This window comes from Eucyclogobius newberryi, unplaced genomic scaffold, assembly GCF_026437365.1.
Source record: "Eucyclogobius newberryi isolate DKJ021-1_F unplaced genomic scaffold, fEucNew1.0.hap1 SCAF_19, whole genome shotgun sequence".
Lineage (NCBI taxonomy): Eukaryota > Metazoa > Chordata > Actinopteri > Gobiiformes > Gobiidae > Eucyclogobius > Eucyclogobius newberryi.
Genome location: NW_027315823.1, coordinates 26,490,404 through 26,517,974, shown reverse-complemented (window position 1 = coordinate 26,517,974; position 27,571 = coordinate 26,490,404). Strand labels below are relative to the sequence as shown.

At 39.8% G+C, this 27,571-nt stretch overlaps 1 protein-coding gene across 1 annotated transcript in view; it reads left to right on the top strand.

Annotated features, from left to right (window-relative positions):
* The window catches only part of cacna2d2a (calcium channel, voltage-dependent, alpha 2/delta subunit 2a), a 202,192-nt gene that overhangs the window by 84,896 nt on the left and 89,725 nt on the right, over positions 1-27,571 (top strand). Inside the window, exons 4-5 of the mRNA XM_072452528.1 lie at positions 2,142-2,201; positions 25,648-25,692. Of these exons, the coding sequence (XP_072308629.1) occupies positions 2,142-2,201; positions 25,648-25,692 (105 nt within the window). The remainder of the gene's footprint in view (positions 1-2,141; positions 2,202-25,647; positions 25,693-27,571) is intronic.

Sequence of the window (27,571 nt, the reverse complement as noted above, 5' to 3'; positions counted from 1 at the left end):
TATATATATAAAATATCACTTTTCTGTCAAATATAGGCTATTGAATCTATTATTCATCTTTATTAAGGATACATGTGCAGACAGACAGTTAAATAATAGAAACTAAAATCTTTCTAGGGGCCAGACTAAAACATGCCGAGGGCCACATCTTGCCCCGGGGGCCACAAATGCCCAGTTCTGGCCTAAGGGCAAAAAAATATTACTTGGCATGTTTTGCGGGCCGTAGTTTGTCCAGGTTTGGGCTATTTTGTTGTTTGCAAAATACTTCAATATTTGCTGATTGTGACCATTCAAATTGCGGTGAATCTTTGCAGCCCTAAAAGCAGAGTATGTGTTCTTTTGCCACAATCGACATGGCTGTTGTCAGTCGGGTGGGAGTTAGATGTAGATGCTTTTCCTTTTTCTTTCTTTACACGAGCATGTTTATTTTTGATGATAATACGATTCCCGTGGCAGTTCCATTGACTTGGCACACATTCATAAAGCTCTTTGCGTGGGCCTATGGGATAGACATTTAGAGCAGAGGCAGTTTATGGTTGAGCACGTGTGTGACCAGAAACAGGAAACAATCTCTCACTAGACCAGAGGCAGTGGAAAAGTCATTTGTTACTTCTAAATGTAATTCCTGCTTTTTCTAGCCTGAGCTGTGGCAAAATGATCTGCACACAAAGACTCACATATTTATGAGACAAGGCGCTAAAGTGTCATCAAAATAATTAGACAAAGATAAACCAGTCTCTATGTTGTTTATCTTTATACTCTGAACTCAGATAATGAAGAAGGATACAGACCGCACCACTGTCAATTATACTCTAAAGCACGAGGCAATCATTGAATACAAGGATTTTTATTGGGCTCTAATTTTAATGATTTTAAAACACTGGTCAAGGACTACCCGCACTTGTTTTATATAGTTTTATTTCTTAGTGTATTTGTAAATGTGTTTTTATGTGTTGGTTAATTTTATTGAATGCTTCTTTGTGTTTTATTCAGATATCCTGTGTTTATTGGGTCTTTTGACAGGGTACCTGATGAAAAAGAGAACTTTTCTCATTGCTGTTTCCCTGTATAAATAAAATTAAATGTAAAAAGCACTAAAACTTGACATTTAGTAGATCAGATCATGTTAAAGATGCACATGTAACTTTTCTGGTGCGGGTTCTGCCACCGTGAAGATGTTAATGCGTTGCCTGGAATGTTCCACAGTATGGCATTATGGCACTATCTTGCATTTATTCAAGTACAGGTGACTTCATTGGGATTATCGCTTCTCCACAGATCAGACCTGTAACCTGGTGGAGAAATCAGCTTGTCTTCACAGAGATAGACCTTTCAGCTGAAATGTTTCCTGGTGCACCTTTAAAGCTGGCTGTTTTTTAGTCTTGCATATTCATGTTTTGTGTTCCATCCTGGCGAATTGTCTTCTCGAGGTTCCAGTCTTTAGCACGAGTCATTCATGAGCTCATTCTCAGCTTCTTCGCTGGAACGTTGAGTCCCCAGAAACGGTCAGGTCTAAATGAGAGTGTTTCAAGTGTTTCAAGTCATCTGTTCAAACGTTCTAACTGAATTAGAGTGATTAGTGTGATTTGTGTGATTTGTGAAGAGACGTTTTGCTCCAAGTCTGTCAGAATAGAGAACTGTTTTAGTTGTGAGTTGATTGCTAATACATGGGGCAATTCTGATACATGAACAATACGACCTTAATAGCCTTCCAATGCTAATTCAATGTATATATCCCAACCACATCATACACTTGAAAAATGTAATGTCACCTTTTTCCATTTGAATATTTTATGTTTAACGGACATTCATATTTATTAGGTCATCTTGAAACTGATATTATCTGCTTAGGATCAACAAAAAAAATATTAAATAAATGACAAAAATGGACATAATTCACTGCTGTACACTGCTAATTCCACCAGAGAAGGTTGAATCATGGCTAAAAAGCAAAATATGTTGTTTCCGGTTCTCGATACCATTTGTTTTCTGCAGCTAACAGTACTGACACACCTCAAGAAATAATACTAAGATTTTCATTTTCACACCTCATATCAGCCTCACTCATAAAAACCCTGACAAATCAATATTTGATTGACTCCAGACACTCACCCTGTTGTTTTTGTGTCGTTTTTTTCTAGAAACTGGCCCGAGAGGCGGAGCAGCTGCAGAAGGAGCACGTGTGGCAGGATGGCGTGACGGTAAAAAAAAAAAAAAAAACCTTCTTCTGTCTCTCGTCCGTAACAAAAGCCGTTCTGTTCTGTGCGTTTCCCTCCCCAGGCTCTGGTCTTTCTCCCCTCATCTGCTCATTCACATCTGACCCCAGTCTCCTTCTCTGTTTAAATGTGGTCAAGTAATGATCACGGCATCACAGAGTCCACGTGGCAGCGCACATGGGCCAAGCTAAGGGTGCAAATGTGCCAGGCAGAGGTGGAACCAGCGCTCGCATGTAAAAGTCACCGATTCACAACACCAATCGCACATACTAGCCTTTTTAATTGCTTTTACTAATAAGTAATTTTTAGCTACCACCACCGCTACTACCACATTTGTTACAAATAAGGCTGCGACTAAAAACAATTACACTATATTACTCAATACAAGGAGTATTACCGCATATACTCCAGAGCGACTAAGGTTTTTTTTTCTTCTCTATTATGCATACGAGTTATAGTCCGGAAAATACGTTACATTTAATTATGACCCGCAAAACATAACTTACAAAAGAACTTTTATATCGGTGTGACTTTCAAAATATTCTACTTCCCTAACCCAAAAATACCTTTTAATTACTGCAACTGAAGATTTTTCAACTTTATTTATATATGTCGCGATATGTATTTGTACAATAAACAATAACATAGAAGCTACTTTATGCCACCGGAATTTGGTTCAGAAATATGCTTTGCCGCAAAAAAAAAGCTGAATGAAATATAAGTGCTTAAATAATATCTTAAATTAGCCATACAATTTTTTTATTTTACCCTCAACCAATCAAATTGTATGGAAAAATACAAATAAAAGTTGCCTACTAGTGTAACGAAAATTTACAGACATAAATATTGAGCCCCAAAATATATTATATCAGCTATAATTCATTCAACAATAAATCAATACAGTAATTAAAGTGACAGGCCTATACTTATTGACATTTTAATCATTCTAAGTTGTTAACACAATTCGATTTTTAGATTTTTCCTCCAGCAAATGAGTAACAGTCCCCAGCTCCGGTCCACCTCTGCTGTAGGGACTTTCTCGGGGGCCCACTCTGTATTCTTGAGCAGCTCCCGTTGGTTTGGTTCCAGGCCACGGCAACCGGAGCATTACACCTCTCCACATGTGACCTTTTTAAAACAAGAAGTGCACATCCGCTCTTTGAAACAGGAGAAATGGTATCACTCCGAGTTTGTTTGTCTGCTTGTGACTTCTCATGCTTCACCGACTGCCAAATTTGCTAACACTCAAATGCTTGGCGACTTTGCATGCATACCGATGTTTCCGACACACACACACACGATTGTATATATATCCCCGGTAGACAAGTCTCGGCTGCCGTATCCTCTGTCTCCCGGGAGACGAGCTCGCTGTCATGGTACACTTCCCGCAAATGGATTTTTAACCCCGGACTCCAGGGGGATATTTGAGAAAAGGCTTTAACTGATTTAAAACGAATAATTATGAGCCCTACTTCGCTGCAAAGTCCATTTTTATTCATGGTTGCTTACTCTCTGGAGCTCGTGCTGTGCTCACCTTTTATATTTATGTACCGTATGCACACACGACAAACTAAACATTACGACCGTCTACTCGTGTACGCGGCCTCAGACCACTGCTGCTTTCTTGGACCACCTTTGCTAGAATCTGACCGATGCAGAGTGAGAACGCAAGATGGGATGTCACGATATCCGTAGTCTCAAGATGGGATGTCACGATATCCGTAGTCTCAAGATGGGATGTCACGATATCCGTAATCTCAAGATGGGATGTCACGATATCCGTAATCTCAAAATGGGATGTCACGATATTCGTAGTCTCAAGAAGGGATGTCACGATATCCGTAGTCTCAAGAAGGGATGTCACGATATCCGTAGTCTCAAGAAGGGATGTCACGATATCCGTAGTCTCAAGAAGGGATGTCACGATATCCGTAGTCTCAAGAAGGGATGTCACGATATCCGTAGTCTCAAGAAGGGATGTCACGATATCCGTAGTCTCAAGAAGGGATGTCACGATATCCGTAGTCTCAAGAAGGGATGTCACGATATCCGTAGTCTCAAGAAGGGATGTCACGATATCCGTAGTCTCAAGAAGGGATGTCACGATATCCGTAGTCTCAAGAAGGGATGTCACGATATCCGTAGTCTCAAGAAGGGATGTCACGATATCCGTAGTCTCAAGAAGGGATGTCACGATATCCGTAGTCTCAAGAAGGGATGTCACGATATCCGTAGTCTCAAGAAGGGATGTCACGATATCCGTAGTCTCAAGAAGGGATGTCACGATATCCGTAGTCTCAAGAAGGGATGTCACGATATCCGTAGTCTCAAGATGGGATGTCACGATATACATAGTCTCAAGAAGGGATGTCACGATATCCGTAGTCTCGAGATGGGATGTCACGATATCCGTAGTCTCGAGATGGGATGTCACGATATACATAGTCTCAAGAAGGGATGTCACGATATCCGTAGTCTCAAGAAGGGATGTCACGATATCCGTAGTCTCAAGAAGGGATGTCACGATATACGTAGTCTCAAGAAGGGATGTCACGATATACGTAGTCTCAAGAAGGGATGTCTCGATATAAAATTTTAGTTTTACGATTGTTGTGAGTAAAAAACAATTTAACGATCACTCACAATGACTGAGAACATGACCAAACGATTGTGAAATATTACATTTTCTTTTATTCCCATTGTCTACTATTCCTCAGATTTGAAACCATCTTTACAGAATCGAGCTTTCTGAATGACTTAATGAAATTAATATGAAAAAACAGCCAGTTTATTTACTTTTGAACATATTTTGTGGACTATAGATTGAATTTAAAGACTTCATCTAGAGTGTAAAATGATCACGATTATTATTATTTTTAGTTCACGATTTTTTATTAACCTAATAATCTTGCCATCTCTATGCTTATGTAAGAATATATATTTTGTTTCTTTAGTAAATGTAACAGAGCTCCACCTACTTCTGACCCCAGTGCTGTTCTAAACCACATCACAGTTTGAGATCTTCTGGTCAAATCACCGCAACTCGATCCATCGTGTTTTTTTTTTTTTAATCTCCTTCGAGCACGACAACTTTGGGCCGACGCAACAAAGACATTCACCTGCTGCAGGATGAATTCCATCCACGATCATTAAATGCTTAAACTTTACAGTTCGCTTCATCCGTGAGGTTCTTAAGTTATGGCCTGATCTTGCGCTTTGATCGGCTGTAACAAAGCACACACACGCACACACACACGCGCACACACACACGCACGAATGCACACACACACGCACACACACACGCACAAATGCACACACACACGCACACACACACGCACAAATGCACACACACACACACACACACACGCACGAATGCACACACACACGCTTCATAATGTGGCGTCAATACTTCATCCAGTGGAAAAGCCTCACCTCACCAAACACCAACCTCAATATTTTGCCCTTTTGATTCATCGCTTCTTTCATTACGTCCACCTATCTGCCATCTCTCTCTCCCCCTCTCTCCTCCTCTCTCTCCCCCTCTCTGCCCCTCTCTCAAATACATTTCCTATCAACATGTGCCTTCAATCACATTTGCCAGAACTATATGATATTGTGGCAAATACTGCAAATATTAATAATGTATTGGAGCTGATTTCATTTGCCTTTATAATTAGTTCAGGTAATGAATCTCGGCAGGGGCGACTTTGAAACCATTAAAACAGCTGAAAGAGGTGGGAGGAGGAGGAGGAGGAGGAGGAGGAGGAGGAGGAGGAGGAGGAAGAGGAAGATATGCCACATGCCTGCAAGACGATTTTTGCCGTTGTAAATTTTGGCTAATTTCTCTCTGGATGAGCGGCGCGCTGACTGACACACTAATTAGATTAGGGAGCATGCTCTATGGGCATATTAGAAGAAATGTGCTGCATCTTAAACTAGCAGCTGGAGTATCGAATAAAGGCTGTGTCTGTGTGTCCGCAAGAAAAAGCACTGGACAAACTGTTTGCACTGGAAAATCTGGCACTACTGGACTCTTCTACTCTACCGGTAGAACTTATACAACTACTTACGCAGTAGTAGTTACACAACAACTAAATGTTAAGGACTCTGCACAAGAGCAAATACAACAAGTTGTTATTTTTATTTTATTTTGTGATGAATCTACTCTTTTCAATGGGGTTCACTTTTCATTTTGCCTACGATACCCACGTCTTGCTTCTACTTTGACCTCTACTATTACTACTACAGTCACTTCAAATATGAGTAACATTTACCAACATTGCCTATTGTATTGGCCAACATTAGCTATTATATGACATATATTACTTTTATTCATCACAATTGTTGTTTCAATAAAAGTACATGTAATTCCAGACCATTATTCAGAGCCAGGATTAACTCTACTACATTCTATTATTTTAGTCACAATACACAATACTACATTTTCAAGTCTATGAAAATAATTATGAAAAGTACAATTGTATTTTAGGAGTTGGGCTTATCAAGTTTATTTTTTTGTGCCATTTTCTTGTGTTAAACCTGATGAAAAAGGCTCTATACCAAATACCAAATATCAAAAGTTATAGTAATTTAGATACCGCTCTCATTTATTTAATTTTTTTACTCTTAACAGTTGGTTCTTTGACGTTAACATGTGCTCTTATTCTACTACCACTACCACTACCACTACTACTACTACTACCACTACTACTACCGCTACTACCACAACCACTACTAATACTTGTGGTGCCATATATAGTCATAAGCAGAATACTGGTTTGTGCCCTCTACGGTGGGGTTAAGCGACTGCTCCGTGCTCATCTGTATTTGGGGGATACTTGGGTATTTATTTGTATGTGTTCATTAACTGCAGACTGGTACCTGGCCCAGCCCATCTGCTCCGCTCCAGAACATCGCAGAAAGTCAATGATACGCCTGCTCCTCTCAACATCTGCCACCGCAGCTGTCAGCGCATCCAAGAAGCCCGCCAAGCCTTCGTTTAGACACGTGCAGACACTCAAGTATGGCCCCCGTAGTTTCTGAAAGTGTTCCGTCGGCCAAACATAGCGGATGTCTAAAAAATGCTGGTAATGGTAAGAACCGCGGTGACGGGCCGGTGCGGGGTTTAAATCCATCGCAATGTAATGGTGTGTGAAATGGACGCTAAAGTGCCGGATTGATTCTGATTTCTCAAGGTCAAATGGTCCTCGGCGACTATTGTAATAGCAACAGTTGTTTGCAGTGCTGTAAACTATGTGACGGTGGGATGTAGTGGTGGCGTTTACTGTTTTGCAGGGATGCCAGGTTTATGGGTTAATCCATAATCGTTATTCAAGTCACAATAGAATATATTTGTAAGAAATTGAACTAATACGAATAGTGAGAATGTCAGTTGCAAAATTAGATCATTTCTCCAATAAGATAAACTTTAATGTAAAGTGAGTTCTTGTGGCTGTTTATGTCACTTAACCTTACTTTATCGTTCAGAATGTTTGATTTAATGAAGCTGGTCACAATCAAGAGGAAATGTGATCTATTAGACAATGTGAATAAAAGGGGAAACTTGTGAAATTGTAATGTTTGTTCTGACAAAAACCATAACACGATCAGAGAAAAACATACCACATAACCCAGTGTTTTTGCTCTAAAATAGTGAAATATGAAATTGATTACGCTAGTAAAAACAGTATAAACCGGATGTCATTACTATATACAATTTCAATTATGTTTATTTTTCCAGTCGTCTCGTAGAACTTCAGAAAACTGTTGATTTGACCAACAGACAGTAAGAAGTAGTTATATACGGTAATTCAAATGTAGTTCTTGGTGGGCAAATCCTATAATATTGACTGAATGGAGAAGGGAATATACCAGAATAGTGTCAACCCTAAATCCATTACCGGTAGTATTAATTGCGAACAAGGGCAACATTCTACCATCTAAATCCGTTGATTAAAATGACAAAAATCGAGAGAGACAGACGATAAAAGCGTAACTGCAAGTTTGGATGTCTTAAGCGACCTTGGCATTACCAGTAAATCTATTAGTAACTGTGTTTAACTGCTTGTTGTTAATGTTAAGCTGATAGTAGGCTGTGACTTAGCTGCAGGAGGCCTCGCGCCAAGAGCTGCGCCATTAGAGCCACAAAAAGTGCCAGAAAAAGTGCCGAGCTTGTGAGACTTGTACTTTCCATGATTGTGATGTGGCAGCTGCTGTATGTTCGAAATGCATTAGTGCTAATAGCTGTGCCATTAGGCGAGAGAGGCACTCTGTGGATGGGTTGCTATGATGAAACCAAGGAGAGACGGCGGCGACGGCGGCGGCGACGACCACGGGCGGAGGAGGGGGGAGCGGGAGGAAGAGGGGACGGTATAAGCGACGGAGAAATGGGGAAACTGCAGATAGAGCCATCTTCCAGGCCATTTACCGTAATCATCACCGTCTAATCAATCAGGCCTTTCATCATAGGACAACAGTGTGGCTGCTCTCAGAAACATGCAGAAGACACTGGATTCAGGTGACGTTCGCTGAACACGGATGTGCAACTGTGCTTTACATTCGCATTGAAAAAGCCGCTCTTTAACTGAACTGTTTGAGTCATCAAATGATTGAAATGTCATGTAGACACTTATCTGACGCGAGTAATACGATTTCTTTATCATTGTTCAGGTTTTTTACAAGGAAAAATAATGCAAAAAGGGAAAACTAATGTGGTAAAGACAAACATGGGGAAAAAAGAGATATTTTGGGTTATTTATTTATGTTGTTGAAGTCTGACGTTACACAGTAATGCCCGAGTTAGCTGATATGAGCTAATTTGCATCACACATAAGACATTACAAAAGTATACAATAAAACTGCACCGACAAATACATTTATATACAACTAGTGCTCACAAGTCTGTATTTCTACAAGCCACTTTTATGCATGTACTTTGTCTTCATACTACAACAGTTTCCAGGTGTTTTTCAATATTAGATTTCTCTTGGACATCTAAAATGTCAGCACAACAAATCTGATTTGATTTTTTTTTTTACTGATTAGGTCTGTAAGCAGTGACTTGTAAAGAAATCCATGTAATCACAACAAAATATGCAGAAGTAACATTCGGTGAACAAACAGGATTGACGTTTAACAGACATGTTGCAGTGGAGATTTTGCATCAGACCAATTCTAATTGGATTTTCTATTTCCTGGAAACAAAACATCTTCCTAACAATCTACAAAAGTATTCTAAAAATAGATGCCTATAACACCACCACATGACTTAAACTGTACCATGGTCCACGATGCCCTGGCTTGCCTGTGATTGGACAGTTTGATCAACTGACCAGCCCCGCTGCCATCTGTAATGGGCCTTTTTGAGGTAATCATCCTTTCAGAGGAAATGAAAGTGTGAATGTGGCCTATTGCCGAGCTCGGCCCTTGCTGCAGCAGCTCCATAAGCCACAGAATATTAATTTTGCTTTTGAGAGATCAAACTGTGAGATATTCTTTTTTATTCTCTGCTCAGGACTTGCATTGGTGCTGGGTATTGTTAGCCATTGTAATGGTACTGCATAAACCATATCAAATCTTGCCTTTTTAAGAAAATGTACAAATTGGCAATCGCACAAATCAAGATTGTAAAGATTACAGACTTTCTATCTTGAATGTCACTATAGCTAATTAAATGATCCCTTTTATTTGAATTACTATGTGTATCAGAATCAGAAAGGGGTTTATTGCCATGGTCATTTGCTTTGTCATTAAGGTGCAACATAAAACAATGAATAATAACAGTAGCAAAATATATCAAAGAGGGCATGCATAACATTTAGAATTTACACATAAATAAAATAGACTTGGCCTGAATAGATACACAAATTACAAAAAATTGGCACGTTTTAATTCAATTCAGAGGACCTGTAATGGAAGTCATAATAAAGGACTTTTTATTGTGTATGCTAATCCTTTCTGCTAAACCTTAAAATGTACATATATATGGATTAGTTTGACTCTAGTATTGCTCTTATCACTGCCACTCTGAACCTCACGTCCTCTGGTTTCTATAGTTAACTGGTATTGGATGCAACAAACGGCGTCAGCAGCATCCACAGTATCTCCATGGCAGAGCTGGAGAAGGACGCTGTCCTGACTAAGAGCTCTTTTCAAATGCACACTGCTTATTTCAAACACTGATAAGTATAGCCATATTGTATAATCACAAATAAACGGCATCCATTTTATTGTGCTGATTTTGCCTGCACTTTCCCGAGGCTGAGCGCTTGCAGAATACCGAGACTGTAATGGAAGTCATAACAGTGTTATCACAGAATCCTGGGACTGAATGGACTTCATCTGTTTGAGAAGCAAAAGCGTCGTGGAGGGGAATTCTTAAAGTCCACTATTTATAGTAACGCGCCTTCAATCAAATGTATGTGTGAGGCCAGTGACAGAAATGTGGGTTATTTTAGTCACACAGTTTAAGTTGGCTAAAAATACGTTCATTCTAAAGAATCTGAATAGTTTTTAATGTCTTTACTCTACACTGCCTTAATGCTTTCACACTGGCAAGACTTTAGTAAGCGTTTAACTATTTTGAATGTTAAACTTTTTGTTCAATGTAAATTTATATTGTACAAAAGGCCACGGTGTAACTTTTGCGTCTGTCACGTGCTTGTCTCCATGGAGATGTTGCTTTGACTGGAATGTTGCTTTTGTCTGTTCTAGTCACTGTATAATCTAAGACACCCATGGATCTTTCCGGTATATTTCAGACATCTTAAATTGCATTATTGATCTACAACAACTTGAATGTCCCTTGAAGGTAAACACATGGACATACACTGGATATCTGGACACATGCAGGCAAAAAGGAGGTTAAAAAAGGAAGTTGCTTGGATGACTTTGTTTTCCTTTTCAGCATCTAATCTAACAACATCAACAACAACTTCGATTTCGTTTTGTATCTGAGAAAGTCCCTGTCCAGAACTCATCCGTCTACTATCACTTATACTTCTCTGAGAATCCTTCCAGAATAATGACAATCATGTATTTTCTCAAGCAAAATATGTTTGAGCTCTCTCTTGAATACTTGAATACTGTCTGCCACAAAAATGCAATTTCTAGATCCAATTGCGTCTAAACCTCCTGTCCAAGTGGGTTGTTCCTAGTGGAATAATGGCCACGAGTTCAAGCAGATTAATCCATGCTTAACTAATTAGCCCTCCCATTCAATCAATTGTATGCTTCAAATTCCCATATTCAGTGCAGCCTTATAGCCTACTTTCCTCCCCTAATTCCTTTGTCTCTACAACTGGGTGCTCCTTCACTGTCCGCCACACACAGGCTTTGATCAGGCTGTCCGTGGGATGCCAGCCTTTTGGTCAGTACTTGATTGCCGGTCATTGTAATTAGTGTAAGTAGCCCCTCTCCAGTGTCAAAATGTTACTTTTTTCCCCCTTTCTGGACGGTAGAGAGAGCTCTCGAAAACCCATGCTACTCCACACTCAACGCTGCGGAAGATTACAAGACACTAGACTGAAAGACGTGTTCGAGTGCCTAATCAGAAAAAACGAGATAAGAAAGTTAAACAGTTCAGTAATTGTTTAGTCCCCAAAGAGCGTCTGGAACGTCGGCCAAGAAAGTGAATTGGAGAAATCGGGCACCATGTCTAAATCCTGCTAATCGATGGCTCAGCCTGACTGAAGAGGGGAATCAATAGGCAGAGAAATCCTCCAAGAGACACTGTAGACGGAGCGTGAGTTTTTCAATTTCAACACTTGAGCAGTTGGCATGGCGGGTTTATTTACAGGATAACCCGGATTTGGCAAGAAATATGGAACAGAGCAGCGCAAAACTTTTAGTAGAGGTTGAAAATAATTAACAACATTTGTTTTTATCAGTTTCCTTCTTTTGTCTTTGAGCATAGCACTTGTCCCATCTTGCCATGAATGTATTTGTGTGAATAATTGCTGATGGTTTGGGATAGTGTTACCGATTGTCATTGCCACTCAGTACAGTTAGTATGTAAAGCCATCTACAGTATGAAGTTTGTGGTTTAGATTCTTAGCCAGTTCATTCATCATTGTGTCCTTTACAATTATTATCAGAGAAATGTCTAAAAATCCATTACAAAATGTGCAGAATATCACCGTATCTGAAAATTTACAACATATATTTTTTCTTTTTAAAAAATAAATAAATCGGTTCTTTTGTATATTTTTTTTTTTATGTAAACGATATACACGATATCCACTTCTAGCATATCTTCAACAACATTCACCGTATTATCTACATTTTCCTCAATTTCCAAATACATGTAATACTATATAAATTAACAGGGACTAATTCATATGGGACAGAATAACCACCACCAGGCTACATGCTAAGCTAAATGTCCTCTTTGCTGGTGCCTTTCAGCCTTTTTAGCAGCTCTAGCCCTCTGCGTCCTGAAAAGGCAGCAGCCCCTCTCTACAGGCGACTGAGAGTGTCCAATCAACAATCAGCGCTGGTCAAAGGAAACCTGTTATTTCCAAGGCTGTAATCATTTCCATCAGATGCCTTGCTGTCTCCCACAATGAGCTGAACATTCAAATGCTAAAGGCCGCCTAAAGCTGCTCTTCGGACGGGCAGCAAGGACAGGCCGGACACAGCAAAGACCAGTGGCGTTGCAAGTGTCCTCAACCCCAATGGAAACATCACAAGAGACGTTTCAGATGGACTACACCCCTTCTTCTCTTTGAACTTAAAGAAAATGAATTGTGTTTTTTCTACTTTGCAACAATAATGCCACAGTTATTGCAGTTGGTGAACCCATGACTGAGGACAGTAGGTCTCACTGATGTCTCACTGATGTCTCACTGATGTCATCTGCCACCTTTTGTGTTGTGAAGTATAAAACTGCAGTCAATAGAGACCTTGGTCAATGAAATTTGATTACTGTAATGGGTCCCTGGTGATCAAGGGGCCCCAAGCGATTGCCTGTTGTGTAGCTACACATCTGTACAAGAGGTTTCTGATTATTAAGCATGAGTTCTGTAAGTATTAGGATGTTTCCACGGTCTCATTTACAGTGCTACTTTCTGTTCTAGGTTGTGGTCTAAATGTTAATCCAGACTCACGCTGCTACATGTTGAAGGTGTGCTATTTAACTTGTTTCGTGTCAAGAACCTTGCTTACTGTTATAAAGCATGTTTTTCATTGTATTGCTGAGCAATAAAAATACCTCAATACGAGTACTGCGCTTCCCAAATGCCCTTCAGTTTCAGTCAAAGGTCATTACCATTATTTGTCAGGATTGAGTCAACAAACTCTGTGTCAGAGCAGTTTGAGTGAAAAACGTGTGTGTCCTCCAGACCAGACATAGGCCAGTGTCCAGGGGAAGCCAGGAAACTCTGGAGACTCAACAATGAATCATGATAGTATTCTTATCATAGTATGGAATGTTTCAGGTAAAGCAATGACAACTTCATGAAGACAAGCAGGTGGCAGAGCCCTCACCAAAAAGTTACATACCTTTAGTTTAGCACCTTTTGTCACTACTTAAAGTACATAGAGCTATTGCAATGAACTGATTGAGCCACATATGATACAGGTATACAGTAGACTACATTAAACATTAGCCTTTACCGTTTTTCTCAATCGTTTTGAGACATTTTTTGAAAGTTGTAGTTTAGTTTGATCACGTGATTCAAATGTTTATCTGAACAGGGACTTCAGTGTTCAAATCATTTGGAACATTCTCCTCAGTTTTCATGCAGTTTTTAGGCTTTTTCTCAAAACAGAATGCAGAGCGCTCTTTCAGAAACTTATTATAGTATCTGTTCTTTGAATGGACCTCGTTTTTCTATACTACAGGGTTGTTCACACATAAAGGACTGTGGCCCTAACAAAGTCTGTTTTAATATAGAAAATCAAGCACAAGAACATCAATCAACAAAAGATGTCACACATGAATCAAACGGGGAAAAAAGCCTCCACAGAGAGTAAAGAAATACTTTCTAAATGTTTTTATGTTGACACATATCCAGTGTGATGAATGTCTTCTGTATTGCAAAGGCAGTGTTGATGTATTTGTTTTTCTCTCAATTTTCTTCATAAATATCTTTTATATATATTATATATTATATAAGTTCTTAGACAAAAAAAAACAACCCCAAAGTTGTATGTGTAAAGTCTGAACCCAAACCTGCATTAAACCAGTCACTTTGGTCACAGAGATCTGGACTTTGTGAGCTGCAGTGTCAATGACAGACTGTGTAAATATAAATGTTTGAGAGCTGATGGTAAAACTTGCTTTTGGGGGAAGATTCATACATTTTACATACATTCAAGAAAATTTTAATTTCAAGTCTGTCGAAGCGATTGTAAAAAAAAAAGATAACTGTCTAAAATTGATCAATGCACTTCATAAAACTTGAATTTCTTTAACTTACTACATGTAATTGCACTGAGCTACGAAACCGGGGCACAAAATAGTTGGACGGAAAAATGACTGTAAAATGGCGATAAAAAGTAACCTCTTCATCAATTATCTTTTCCATATTTCAGAGTTAAGGACACTTTTTCGTGAAATTTTAATTTTTCAGAATGAAGTTGCGTTCACATTTAGACTATACAAATGAATACTAACATTTCAGATAAAGGGGAGGTACGATATTAAACTGAAACTTCCCAATTGTTGAACCTCATTGATTTTTTAACTCACTATATCAATCTTCTGACTTATCGTCTTTCCATCCGTTTATATTCACGCATATATGATCAAAATTATTGTCATTTTTACTACTATTATAAGAAAATGCATGCTGACTATAAGAATGTCAGGATATCAAATGTCAGTGTTACAATTCAACAACAACATCACAATTCTAGGATTATTCAAAATTGTTTGCACTATGACCAAACAACAATGAAATGCTTAATATGCTAGCTTTATGGAATCATCTTTCTGAATTAGAAAGTGATAATATTGCTACCAGATAAAAAAGTACTTTGCGTGTAGATTCTTTTGTAGAATAGATTGAAGATGTATGGATTGAACTGAAATGACTCGTTGTTGCTGACTTCGATGAACTGAATCATCTTGACATCCCTAATGCTGAGGGCACATTGAACTTTTTTGTTTCATGCGGCGAGCTTGGACGCAACTAGTCGACGCAAATGTCCGAGTGATAGATGACATCTCCTTCAGGATTTGATTGGGTCTCTGTGGTTACTGACGCAATGTGCCACAGCCAAGCTCCTACATGGGTAATTGCATTTGCTCTATCAAATCGCTTTGGGAATTGTCGATCGTTGTGTGTTGCCTCGGTCGGTTTATCTTATTTGTCTTTATTTGGTATTAAAGCCCCTCTTTCCTGCTTCCGCTGGGACTATCAGATTGGGGCCTTGTTTGTGAGGTGTTGGCATGCGTGTGTCATGGTGGATAGGCTCGTTATCTGCCACTGTGTCCATGCAACGCGGCGATGCTATCGGACCTGGAACCTGCCCCTCAATGGAGCCCTGTCAGCCAACAATGGGGAGCAGCATTACCCAGAGTGCAGCGGGACAAAGCCATGTGCCCTTATCACGGGACGGGAATATTCAGGCTGGTTTAACTGCCTGCGCTGAAGGGAGGTGTCAGCCAATGAAAGAAACAGACAGAGCAGCAAAGATGGAGGAGAGAATCAGCAACATGTTTACGAGCGAAGATTTAAAACGGCATCAACTGCAACCGGCACGACCTCAATGTATTATTTCAGTTCGCCGAATTTCAACTTGGTCCGTAACGTGTCACATTTCAGTTTGGAATATAGATTTGAGTTTGTCATTTTATTTTTTTGAATTTTGGAATTTTTTGAATGTATATAATATTAGTTTTTATTTGGTAATTCTAAAATTACATCCTTTAAATTAAATGTTTTCTTGATATTTAGAATCAGAATGATTTATGATACTTAAGGCAATTGCTCATACTCAGTTTCGGGATGGCTGTATTGAAAATCTACTTACATTTCTACTTTGAAGTCTATTCTGTGAGCCTGAAGCCTGAGAACAGGACTTATGTGATCAAACTTCCTGGTTCTAGTCAGGACCCAACCACCACCATCGATATGAACATTTACAATGCACTTAAAGAAACAGATCCCTTAAGTCTTCTCTTAAAGGCAATCTAAAGATATTAAAGGTGGTATGGACGATTTTTTTCAGCAAATTTTTTATCATATTTCCTCGTGGCGTGGATAAATCATTTGTCCTGCCACGTATCAATCATAAAACGCACCTACTGCTCACCTGCAGCCGCGTCAGGCTCGTCCCCACGTTTCCGCGTGCCTAAGCGCATGGATCTATCATAATATAGTTCCCTCAGTGTACGGGGCAAAATGAAGACGGAGAAAGACAGTTCGAGCTGACGCAGAAGTGGACAGAAATCTACAGAGACGAGCGATGCGATGCGCTCCGTTGCGCTAATAAACAAACGCATGCGCACTTCCGCCTGCGTTCTCAAATCGCCGAAAAATCGTCCATACCGCCTTTAAGTATATTTTGATAAAAATATAACCGTGAACTGGCTCCTAAAGAAGATCCTGATGCACTGACCCGTTGAGACGCGCCGCACATCTGAAGATCACTTGTTCCGAGCATTATTTACGATATCTGTGGTTTTGAAGTGAACGCTGCAGTCTCGGTGCTTGTTTAAGTGTAGCTCGTCGCACACTGATGAGACGTGCACACAGAGAACCCCATTCACTTTGCTGAATGCGCTCTGTGTATTCAGCCTCTAATCTGGGGCCACATTTGTTTATTGGCACACAAACTCGCATCTGCTCGGCTCTGCGCTGGACCTCGCTCCCTCAGCAGTTAAAAAGCCCACAGGAGAAGCGGCGCGTGCCAGAGAGAGACAGACAGACCAGGGCCTTGTTACGCACCACGCCTTCGAGTTTCACTAGCGCCGCTCTTCCAGGCCAACCGTTTCATTTGCAATTAGCAGGTGATTCTTTATTGAGTCGGCATTATAAATAAGACGACGCAGTAATGAACGGGAAACTGCATGAACAACGTATTTTCGAGATAAGACGCTAGAAATAGACGAGGAGGCAGAAAATGTGTTTAACTTTGGTTGGTGTGGGTTTAAGGGGTTTGTATTTAGACATGACTTGTTTGCAGTTGAACTTTGATTTTGGGGGATTCTAAAATAACGTGTTTTTAAGTTGTAATGTAAAGATTGTGGTAGATAAGAAATAAAAAAGGGGAGAGTAAATTACATTTGGATTTAACGTTAAATTTGACTACTTTTATCAACTTTGGACAGATTGGGACGTTTGTTTTGGAGTTTGTGTGCCTTAGTTTTCATTTTGATGTCCTGATTTGATCTCTCGGGTCATGTTCTGTGTTGTTTTTGTTCTGTGTCTCTATTCTAAAAATATGGGCGGAAAGAAAAAGGAAATTAAAAAAAAGAAAATGCTAACTTTATATTTATATTTATCAGAAACAATATATCTGTAAAATGTAATTCTGTAAATGAATGAGCAGAAGGAAATATTAATATTCCAAGCATTCCCAATACAGAGAGTGATTCATTTAAATCTAATCTAATTTACCCTGGCCAATTGGTCCAGTTGTAGTGTTTGGAAAGGGCAGCACAAGCACACTGTACCTTTAATTAGACTGGAGGGTCTTTTCCCATCTGAACCACTGTGTCTGGTGTAAGACAGAGCCTCCAAACTGGATCAAAGTGTAAAGGGCTATCAGGAGTGTTATCTTCAAGTCTGATTAATCCCCCCAGTGTCACAGATCCATCTTTACTCTCACAGTCGGCCCCGAGTCAAGCCAGGAATAAAACACTATCTGATGGCGTTTAGATCACACCTTAATCTACGTTCACTACTAAACCCGACTGGTTTCTGGCAAATGTTACCAATTGTATGCAGTTAAAAATATGTCCGTGTCATTTCAGCTGTGGCAAGGTCTTTCAGGTTAATGCTGCTCCATGTAACTTTTCTAGGCGAGAGGTCTTGTATCCATGGAGTTGTTTTTGCTTTTCCTGGAATGTTCCACTGTACGGCATTAAACAAAATGTATCTTGCGTTTATTCAACATTAATCAAGTGTTAGGAGTTGTTATTGTGGAAAAAAACAACCTTGGAAAACATGTAATCTATGAGCTTTTTCTTGGCTATAGATACGTTTAATGCCAAGATGGTCTAGTACTTATAAAAGCTGTGGTAGATGTAGCATATTGGAGAGTGAGAGATCAACTATTTGACCATAAACAATTATAAATGATGAAGACCGAGCATTTCATATGACAGAACCCAAAATATTTGCAGCATGGTCCATTCTCCTTGTACGCAAAGGATGAATCCAGCCTGATCTTCCAAAGCAGCAGTGAAATCTCCACTAAGCTCCTTGGATCCTCCCGTCTAAACGATGACCTTCTGCGTGATACTAAACCGCTGCACAGATCGTTTGAGACAAGAGCCGAGATTGGACCGGGGCAGATAAGAAAATGGTATATCACCAAAACAAATCCACAGCGATTTCTTCTCCGTTTCTGCTCTGCGCCTGCCGGGTGTTGAGTTTGTGTGGATAAACCTTTCGGGCTCATGTCCACGGGTTAATGAAGAGCATTTAATGAAATCCTTTATTGTTTTTGATGTAATGTCAGCTTCTATTAGGGAAAGGGAAGCGATTGCCGGAGTATTGGGCCGCGGAGGAGATGGGGGGAGGGAGTTTGAAAGATGGCGTGTGGATGTTATTGCGGACCCCAGGGCGCGGCAGAGGCAGCCAGTGTGTTGTGTAATTATAAAATCATTAGCAGGTGTCCATAGAAGATATGGATACGAGCGTAATGTGTCCCCGCCCCGTGATGAAGCACTCGTCTTGCACTCAAATGTCAACCTGTCGCATTCCGCCCGCAGAGAGGAGAGAGCCGAAATGAGAATTCAAAAGGTTTAGGCCCGGTGATTGTGCGTGGTCATAACACTGCCGCGTCCGATAATGGCTTATTTGTTTAGATGAAATGTAGAATTGATGTTAATGATTTTGTGTTGAAGGTTGACTGAAAAGCTGTGCTATTTCTCAATTCAGCCGTGAGTAATAGACTTTTTTTGTTTCAACTTTTGTACCTGTTCACAATCACCCTTGCACAAGCTGGGAACTATTGACAACGATTAATGCCTCGGTATTTCTTTGCTTTATTGCGATAATGATATTCTGAATATATTTTAACGATGCGTCAGGGATGTGCTAAATGTCCCTGTAACCCCAAAATGCAGAAATGTCACTTTATGCTCCTGTTTGGGAGATTCCTCTAGACATTTCTCTCTTTATGAGGTCATTTTTTTTATAGTTTTAGTTATTCTAATTATTTCTAATTCTAACTTTGCATATCTCCTAAACAACAGGTGCAATGTAATATTTGTTTCTACTTCTTCTACATCTCGCACAGACAAATGACAATCAGGACTAAATTCAGACTAAATCCGAACTAGGCTAGGACTAAACCAGGACTAGAACAGGACCAAACCAAATCAAGAAGACTTTGAAATGATACACTATTCCTTCCAGCTTATCAGTTGATGTCGTTGGTGAATATTGGTAGTGTTTATTTAACTTCCTCTAGTCATGTTTTCTACTGCCGTTATTTGAAGTTGAATCAGGTGTTTCCTACAGAGTTGAGCTTTTTCCCATCTTCTCCAAAACAAATATGCATGAGAAGTATACATTTATTTCCAATGATCAACAAGTTCCAAATGCTTTAAGTGTCTATGATCCACAGGTGTAAGAGCCAGGCCTGTTTTTGGACTAGAGTTAGACTAAACCTAGAGTAGAACAGGACCAAATCAAGTCAGGACTAAACTAAACTGTACCGATCCAGGACAAGTATTGTAACGTATAGAGCAGGGGTGGTTTTTTCAATGAGGAGGGCCACATATTGAGACGTGTATGAAGCAAGTAATGGTATTTAAAAGAACAGAACATTAAACTTACCAACCGATATGTCAGTGGGCCGATATATTGGGCCTGCTGCCTAAAGAACACACATAAAGCTTTATTTGAACACTTTTGTGTGAAAAGGGAACTGCACAAAACAGTAATACACGGCTCTCTAATTCAGTTTGAAGTTAAACAGGTGTGTGAATGAGTTTAGTTTAGGGAAATATCTACTTGGAACCAAAATATAAGGTTCCTCTCACACAAAAATACTGATGTTATGATAGTGGAGATTTCTAAACTTGCAGCAAGAAGTATGATCATTTGGGCCAATAAAATGTTACTCCGTGATCTTAAGTTGGCCACGCCTGGTACAGAGGAAGACCTGCTGTTGTGAAGATAAACCGATTTAGTTTTAGAGTAAACTGGCTCCTTATTGTTGTAAATATGCATGAGAAATCTAAATGTATTTCCAATGATCAACAGGTCCCAAAATCCTAAAGCTTCTGTTGATCCAGCGGCTTAAGACAGCCAGACACGTTTTGGTTGGCTTTTTTTTCCTTTCCTTTTTTTTTTTTTTTGCCTTGGCGACAACGCAGACAAAGTCACATTGTAATCTGGAGCAGCGAGGCGGTTTCTATAGCAACATCTAACCCAGAAGCCTTTGGTGAAATCTGAAATTGGCGAGAAGGTGGACTGGTACTGAGAATAGAGAGATTGGAAGAGAGATGACGATAAGAGAGGCCAGTAAGAAGCAGCAGGAGGAGGCGGTGTCTCCAGATAACAGTTTGGGGAAGGGCGGGGCTAAAAGATTTATGTTTTTTCGGACGCGATCACCTGATCACCTCGGCGTTTGTCCCTTGTCGTGGTGAGCAGGTCCACTCAGCATGATAGATTTAATTTACTGATAGCTCTCTGCGTCAGTGGGGCCGTGCGACTGTTAACAGCGCTCTAAAGCGGTGGTGTTGCTGGTTGCGGTGGTCGCTGGTTCGCGGGTTACCAAGGGCAACTACTGGGTAATTGTGGGCTCGTTCCGTATCAGATGGCCGTTCATCTGATCTGGCCCCGTAGAGACCTGTGAGCGGCCGCAGCACATGGCACCGTTACCTCAGGGTCATGGCAGGGTCAGCGCGGCTCGGGACCCTCCGCTCAGACCTGCTGCCTGTTTGTGTTTACAGTGTTTGCGGGTTTATGTGGAGGAATTTGACATATGGATTCAGCTTTGGCAACAGTTTGAATTTTTTGTCATGAAACCCACAGCTTGCAGTTCTGTAATAGTCCACATTATAATTCACATTTTACCAACCAATTGTAGTTATAAAAATGTGCTATTTATGACAAAAATGTATACCTCGATATTTTTTCTGATAACGATGATACTATTATGATGTATTTTTGTATGTTATTTAACACAAATGTTTAGTGTAATATGTTTTAAAATATTAGCGTTATGTACAAGTTGAAAAAGGGGGATGATTGCATAATATTGCTCTTCTTTCTGCTCCTTTTCAATATTTTTTTTTATGCTTAAGTCACCGCTGATGTCTGAGTACATTATTAGATATGATGTCAATCTAACAGAAATGTGTTACAACACGTATTCAAACATATTAGTTGAGGTTTTAATGTCAGACAAATGTGAAATGTTAAGGTTAAAGTCACAAAATTGCAGAATATCACCTTTACAACATTTTTTTGCAGCATTCACGATTCAATAATATAATACTCAATAATATGTTCAGTGCTTTTAGTTTTTGATTGTATCGATATGATCTGCTTTATCTCGTTAATTTAGTTATTGCTTACACCGGGCGGGGCCTTGTGCTCTGGAGGCGGACAGTGTCAGTTAGTTTGAGGAGAAACACAGATTAGTTGCTGTAATGGTGCAAAAGTAATAGCTGCTGATGAAGCGAATGATACTGGACAATTGTTATTTTCCGTTTGCGTTGACTAATGGCTTCAAAGTCCCAAGGTGAGTGTTTAGGAAAGGTCAGTTTTAAAAGGTTTAAACGATAAAAGCAGGGTCATGTAAAGGTGTTTGGTCGTTACACAACTTTGCTGCAGTTTAGCTTCATTCAGTGGCTGTTAAGGTGGTCGAAATTAGATACTCATTTAGACATATCGATATTGAAAAAATTACATAAATTGAATAGTGTAGTGCAATTAATCAAAGTTATAATCAGATTTCTATCATTACTCATTACAAAAATTGCTATAATCGATGTTCTTAAGAGGAGAGGAGTTTGTGGGATCTTTTGGATGACTTTCTACAATATTCTGTTTAATTTCCCAAACCAATAATACAAATCGACCATGAGACAGAACATACAATAAATGATAACCCGACTTCAAAAGTTACATTACCAATAAAATATATAAGGTCAATACTTTTTACATTTTTAGTCATCGTTTGGAATAATCTTGAGTTCAGTTATGAGCCAAATAAATCATGATTATAATGGCTATAATAACTCTAATATTGGACACAATTTACTATGAATATAATATATACATAAATGACCTCGTATGAAAGCTAGTATGAGACTTAATGGTAATATTTAAGAAGGTATTATTGTTTTTCTTTTTTTTTATATCATTGTGGGATCAAAATTGGTATCGCATCGACCCCCTTCCTTGTTGTAAGGCTTTCTTGACCCTCGACCCCTAGGCTTTATTGGCTAGGATAAAGCTGAAATGGGGGAGAAGAGCAGTGAGGACATTTAGCACATTGTCAGAGCCAGCAATCAATTTGACAGCACTGAGCCGGGCATAAGTGCTGCTGCTTAGCCCTCTCGACCACTGGGCAGCGCGTATCGATCCTCTTCCATTTTGAAATCAAATTTGAAATGTTCGTATTGTGACAGAACTAATACTCGTACTGGACATCTTTATTTGCCAGAAGTAGCTCAGAATGTCAAAAAAGTCATGGAAAGTCTGGGGCCGACCCGATCGATCCTCCTGGTGCACTACGCAACTGTCGCGCTCTCTTTTCTTTCTCACTCTCTCTCTCGCTCCCCATTTCGTCTCTGCGGAGTCATGTGCTATTTTTAGCTCCGCTGCACCCACCAACATCATCACCCCATCCCATCTATTACTTTGGATCAGACCCTCCGTCCTCCCTCGCCACAGCGACCCAGAGTAAACCCCTGCGATCCACTCATCCATGGCAATTTGGTGAGATCATATATTTGCCATTTTATTAGGTACACCTGTTAAGCTTCTTAGTTCATCCCCCCCGATAAAACAACTCGATTTGAAATGCAGATTTGTTTGTGCCATATCCAAAAAGAAGAAACATTTAGTGCATTTTCATCACAGACAGAACAAATGATGAGGGTCGTATTGAAGGTCATCTGAGGTAAATTTGATATGCAAATCACAGCAACACAATTTCAGTGACAATGAGATCTAAAAACAACCAGGATAACGTTTGGATGTGATCGACCGTAGAAATCCACATGTTGGCGTGATTAAAAATAGAACTGAACTTACATTTGAAACATCGTAAAAAACATTTTTGTTACTGCCTATCATAGTCTCCTATCAAATAAGAAAATCATGTAAAACTAGACTCTGATATCACTTAGATAACACTCAGATACACACATGTATCTGAGTGCTTCCATTTGTCAAAACCATCTTGATTTTTCATATTTAGTAATATTCTGCTGTTTCTCCACTGACATCACACTATGTTACGAAGTTACTGAATGTCCTCTCTTCTCTCTCATCCCCCATTTCACACGGTCTTTCCTGTCTAATAAAGGCTACAGGCCAAAATAGAAATGTAAAAATAAGAAAATGCAGCGCCTGCAGCCTCGTCGGGCCTTAGCTCCTGTTGTTCTCTGGTGTGTGTGAACCGCTCGGTCAGTACATGTGTGCTGCCCTTGAGAGGAGCCGCCACATAATGAACCAACCCCCCACACGCTGCTCTCCGTGCGGGTCGACCCTTCCCGCCCCGCGCCTGCCTCCTCCAGCACAGATAAGCAGAGTTCACAGAGGACAGCAAACAGGAGGCTGTAAAGGGCAATGAACCCAAAGAGAACAATGTGCTGGGGATGGATTTTTGCTTCGTTTGTGGGAGTCCAGGGCTTCTCAAACTGTGGTGTGGATACTAGAATTAGCTCTGATGTATTTTTTTTTTATTTTTGAGCTGCTTAGGTTGATTATTTATCGTTCATTTGGACTTGGCTGTTTTTTCCAAATGTAAACCCAAGGAGACCCTCAAAATACAAATTTGAGTAAACTGATGATAAGGAACATTTTGGGATTAAGGGCTCATTTAAGATGATTTTGCCTTAAATGTCCCCTTTCATAATAACCTGGTTCTGTCTTAGCTTAGTGGTTGGTTAGGCCTGGTGAAGTCTACGGTTGAGTTGGATCTACATGTAGCTCTGTCCGTGCTTAGACTCACTTTAATCCTGATTTAGTCCTAGTTACAGTATGTCACGATATCAAATGTTAGTGTTACAATTAAAAAAACAGGAACATTTTCTTTCATTCACGTTGTCTAAGACTTTCTTAATGACAAAATAAAGTTAATGTGACAAAGCGAGCCAGATAAAACAGTGCTTTACATTTAGGTCTATTTTTTGGACGATATACTTAATTTTCTAAAATTCTCACTGTTATTATTATTATTATTTGGTTCTTATAATTAACTTGATTATCTTGACATCTCTAGTTCCTTATTTAGACTTAACATGGCCTTTTAGTGCAAGTTCTGATAGGATTTAAGTGTTGCACAAAACCAAGTATTTAATTTGAGTTAAGTCCTTGTTAATTCTAACTCGTGTCTCGTTTTAAAGGTGCACTATGTAACTTTTCTGGTTATGTTATTGCAATGTTTCCTAGTATTTCATTAAACCAATCCAATCTATCTCTTCAAAGACAAGAAATACACATGCAATTGAAGTAGATGATACGTTTAATAAAATACTGTGAAACATACGAGGCAAACCAATAATATCTCCATGGAGAAAAGTTACACAGCGTACCTTTAAATGGCATTTTTGAGAATCGCCGCTCCATGTAAAAACACACAAAAGACAACAAGAGCACAACAATGACATTAATTTGAATTCTTTCCTTTTCCACTATGTCCTGTCATCTACCTAGACCCAACACACATGCAGCCAGCCGAGACTGATAAGCCTTCTGTGAGCGAGTAATACTTTTTCAGTTTCCTCTTTTTCACTCTCGCAAGCCACATTTCTCCATAACATCGTGCCTCAGTGCCTAAAAAACACCAAGAGCCATTTTCTCAGACAGCCATCCTGAATATGTTACTACAGTCTTGTAAAAACATGTTCCACATCACATCGCATCGGTCAGACTGGTTACCTACTCGCCCCCTTGTGAGTCCCATTCACCATCACACTACTTCCTGTGTATGTGATGTTGATTATATTCTGTGATAGAATATAACTGTGGCTCCCTCCAGCTCTCTAGGAGTCGGGGTTGATAGGTAAAAGCTGTTTCTGCTCTCATCACTTCTCTGTCTTTTTTTTTCACTTTTCTTTTCCTCACAGGAGAATGCCATTTCATACTACGATTCCAAAGCGGATTCTGACTATGTGAGTACAGTGAATACAGACTTGCCTGAGTCCCATATGACCCTATGTCCTGATGCGACTGCCTTGAAATCCCCCCCAAAAAACCTGCAACCTACAACCACCCCGGCACCTCCCTGCCCTGCTACCTCACCCTCTTTTTGCGCCCTGTCCACGGTCTTCCACTCTATCAGGGCTCCTCTCCTCCTGCCGCTGTCTGTGTGCGTTAGCGAATGGATATCCAGAGGAATGGTGAGTTCATCTGACAGGGCAGGTGCATGTGACAGTAATTTGGACTGTCCTCCTCCTCCTCCCCCCCGTCCTGGTTCAAATCCTGATCCTGTTTGCGGATGTCCCCTCACCACCAGCACGCCTCGCCCTCTTGGCCCTCTCCCCACGGTCCTCACAGCTACAGTCGGCATGGTGACAAGTGCTGTGGCCCAACCCAACAAAAAACAGACAAAACCGCTGGCAATGCGTTTGGGAAAGGTGTGGAGAGGTTTTTGTTCAAGGTGCATGTTCTAACTGTTGTGGATTTCAAAATGATTTTAACTGTGAATACTTCTTGATTGCAGAAAATGTTACCTGATCTTTGATGATAGAAATGTGTTGTAGTTCTTGTTTGTTTATGTGTCACCTCCTGACCCTCTAACATTACAGCTAAAAAAATAAATACAATCATAATAATCAAGTCCAGACACAAAAAAAGCGCTCTTCCTGTTCTTGAGTTCTTGAAGCTGAACGCAGCCTCAGTTCATGACTTTAACCTTTGGAACAAAGTATGTTATTAAAATAATTATTGAAATCTGCCAGCAATTTTTTAAGTAACCTTTTGGTCAGAATAATACAGATGTATAATAATTTGTGCCTTTCTTGGCACTACAAAGGTTAAACATTGGTACATCAAATAACATGCAATTTAATGTTATATTTAAAGAAAATAAATCCTTTATTCGTCTAACTATGTGGAAATTATTATGTTACGACCGATTTAACTCAAATTTAATAAAATACCTTTCGGTGCAGACTGTGTATGTTCTCTCTGTGTCTGGATGGGTTTTCACTGTTCACAAAGATGAACAAAGTTACTTTAACCTGGTACAGTGACTTAGGGTAAGTGCAACAATATATACAAGAAAAACAACACTCGCCATATTAACATGAAGGAAATATTTAGTTCCACACACAAAAAAAATACAGTCTAAATGTAATGTAAATGTAATTGTGAAAGCTCTGTCCAGTCACTGCTGTAGCTGTAGTTACTCCTATAATAAAAAGCTTGTGTGAGGACAGCTCCCATACTCCTTCTGCGGCCCTTCACCTGCTGACGGATTAAGTCTGGAGGAGCCGAACGGACCAAGCCAGATCACCACGGCACAGAGAGCGGCAAAAACAATGGTGCCGAATGAGATAGAGATGGGAAGAGAGTGTGTACGGGAAGCCAGAGGAGCCATAAATCATGCTGTGATTTTGTCTTTGTGAACGCCACTGCTGTGATTAATGGCACCGCGCTTTAGGCCCCGTCACCACGTCTAATTGGGGAACATCGGTCATCATTAACATGGGACAGTGAGGCCGGGACAGAGTCGTACCCCCAACCCCCCCTCAGCGACCCCTACCCAACCAAAAGACAGCCACGGAGGTCACACTACTGCCTGAAATAATAACTATAGTTGATAATTGAACGACCAATTAGTGACGAAAACTGTATTCAAATTTACATTTACAAATTTAATTATTTAAAAAAGTAACATGGACATAGATTAGTTAGTTATTCTAATATTTATTTGGTTTAGGTTTTCTGCCAGATGTCCCTTGTGTAAAACCTTACAACTATTATTATAATACTTATTCTGACAAGTGGAAAAAAGATGCCTATATTCCTAGTTTTTAAGCATCGTTT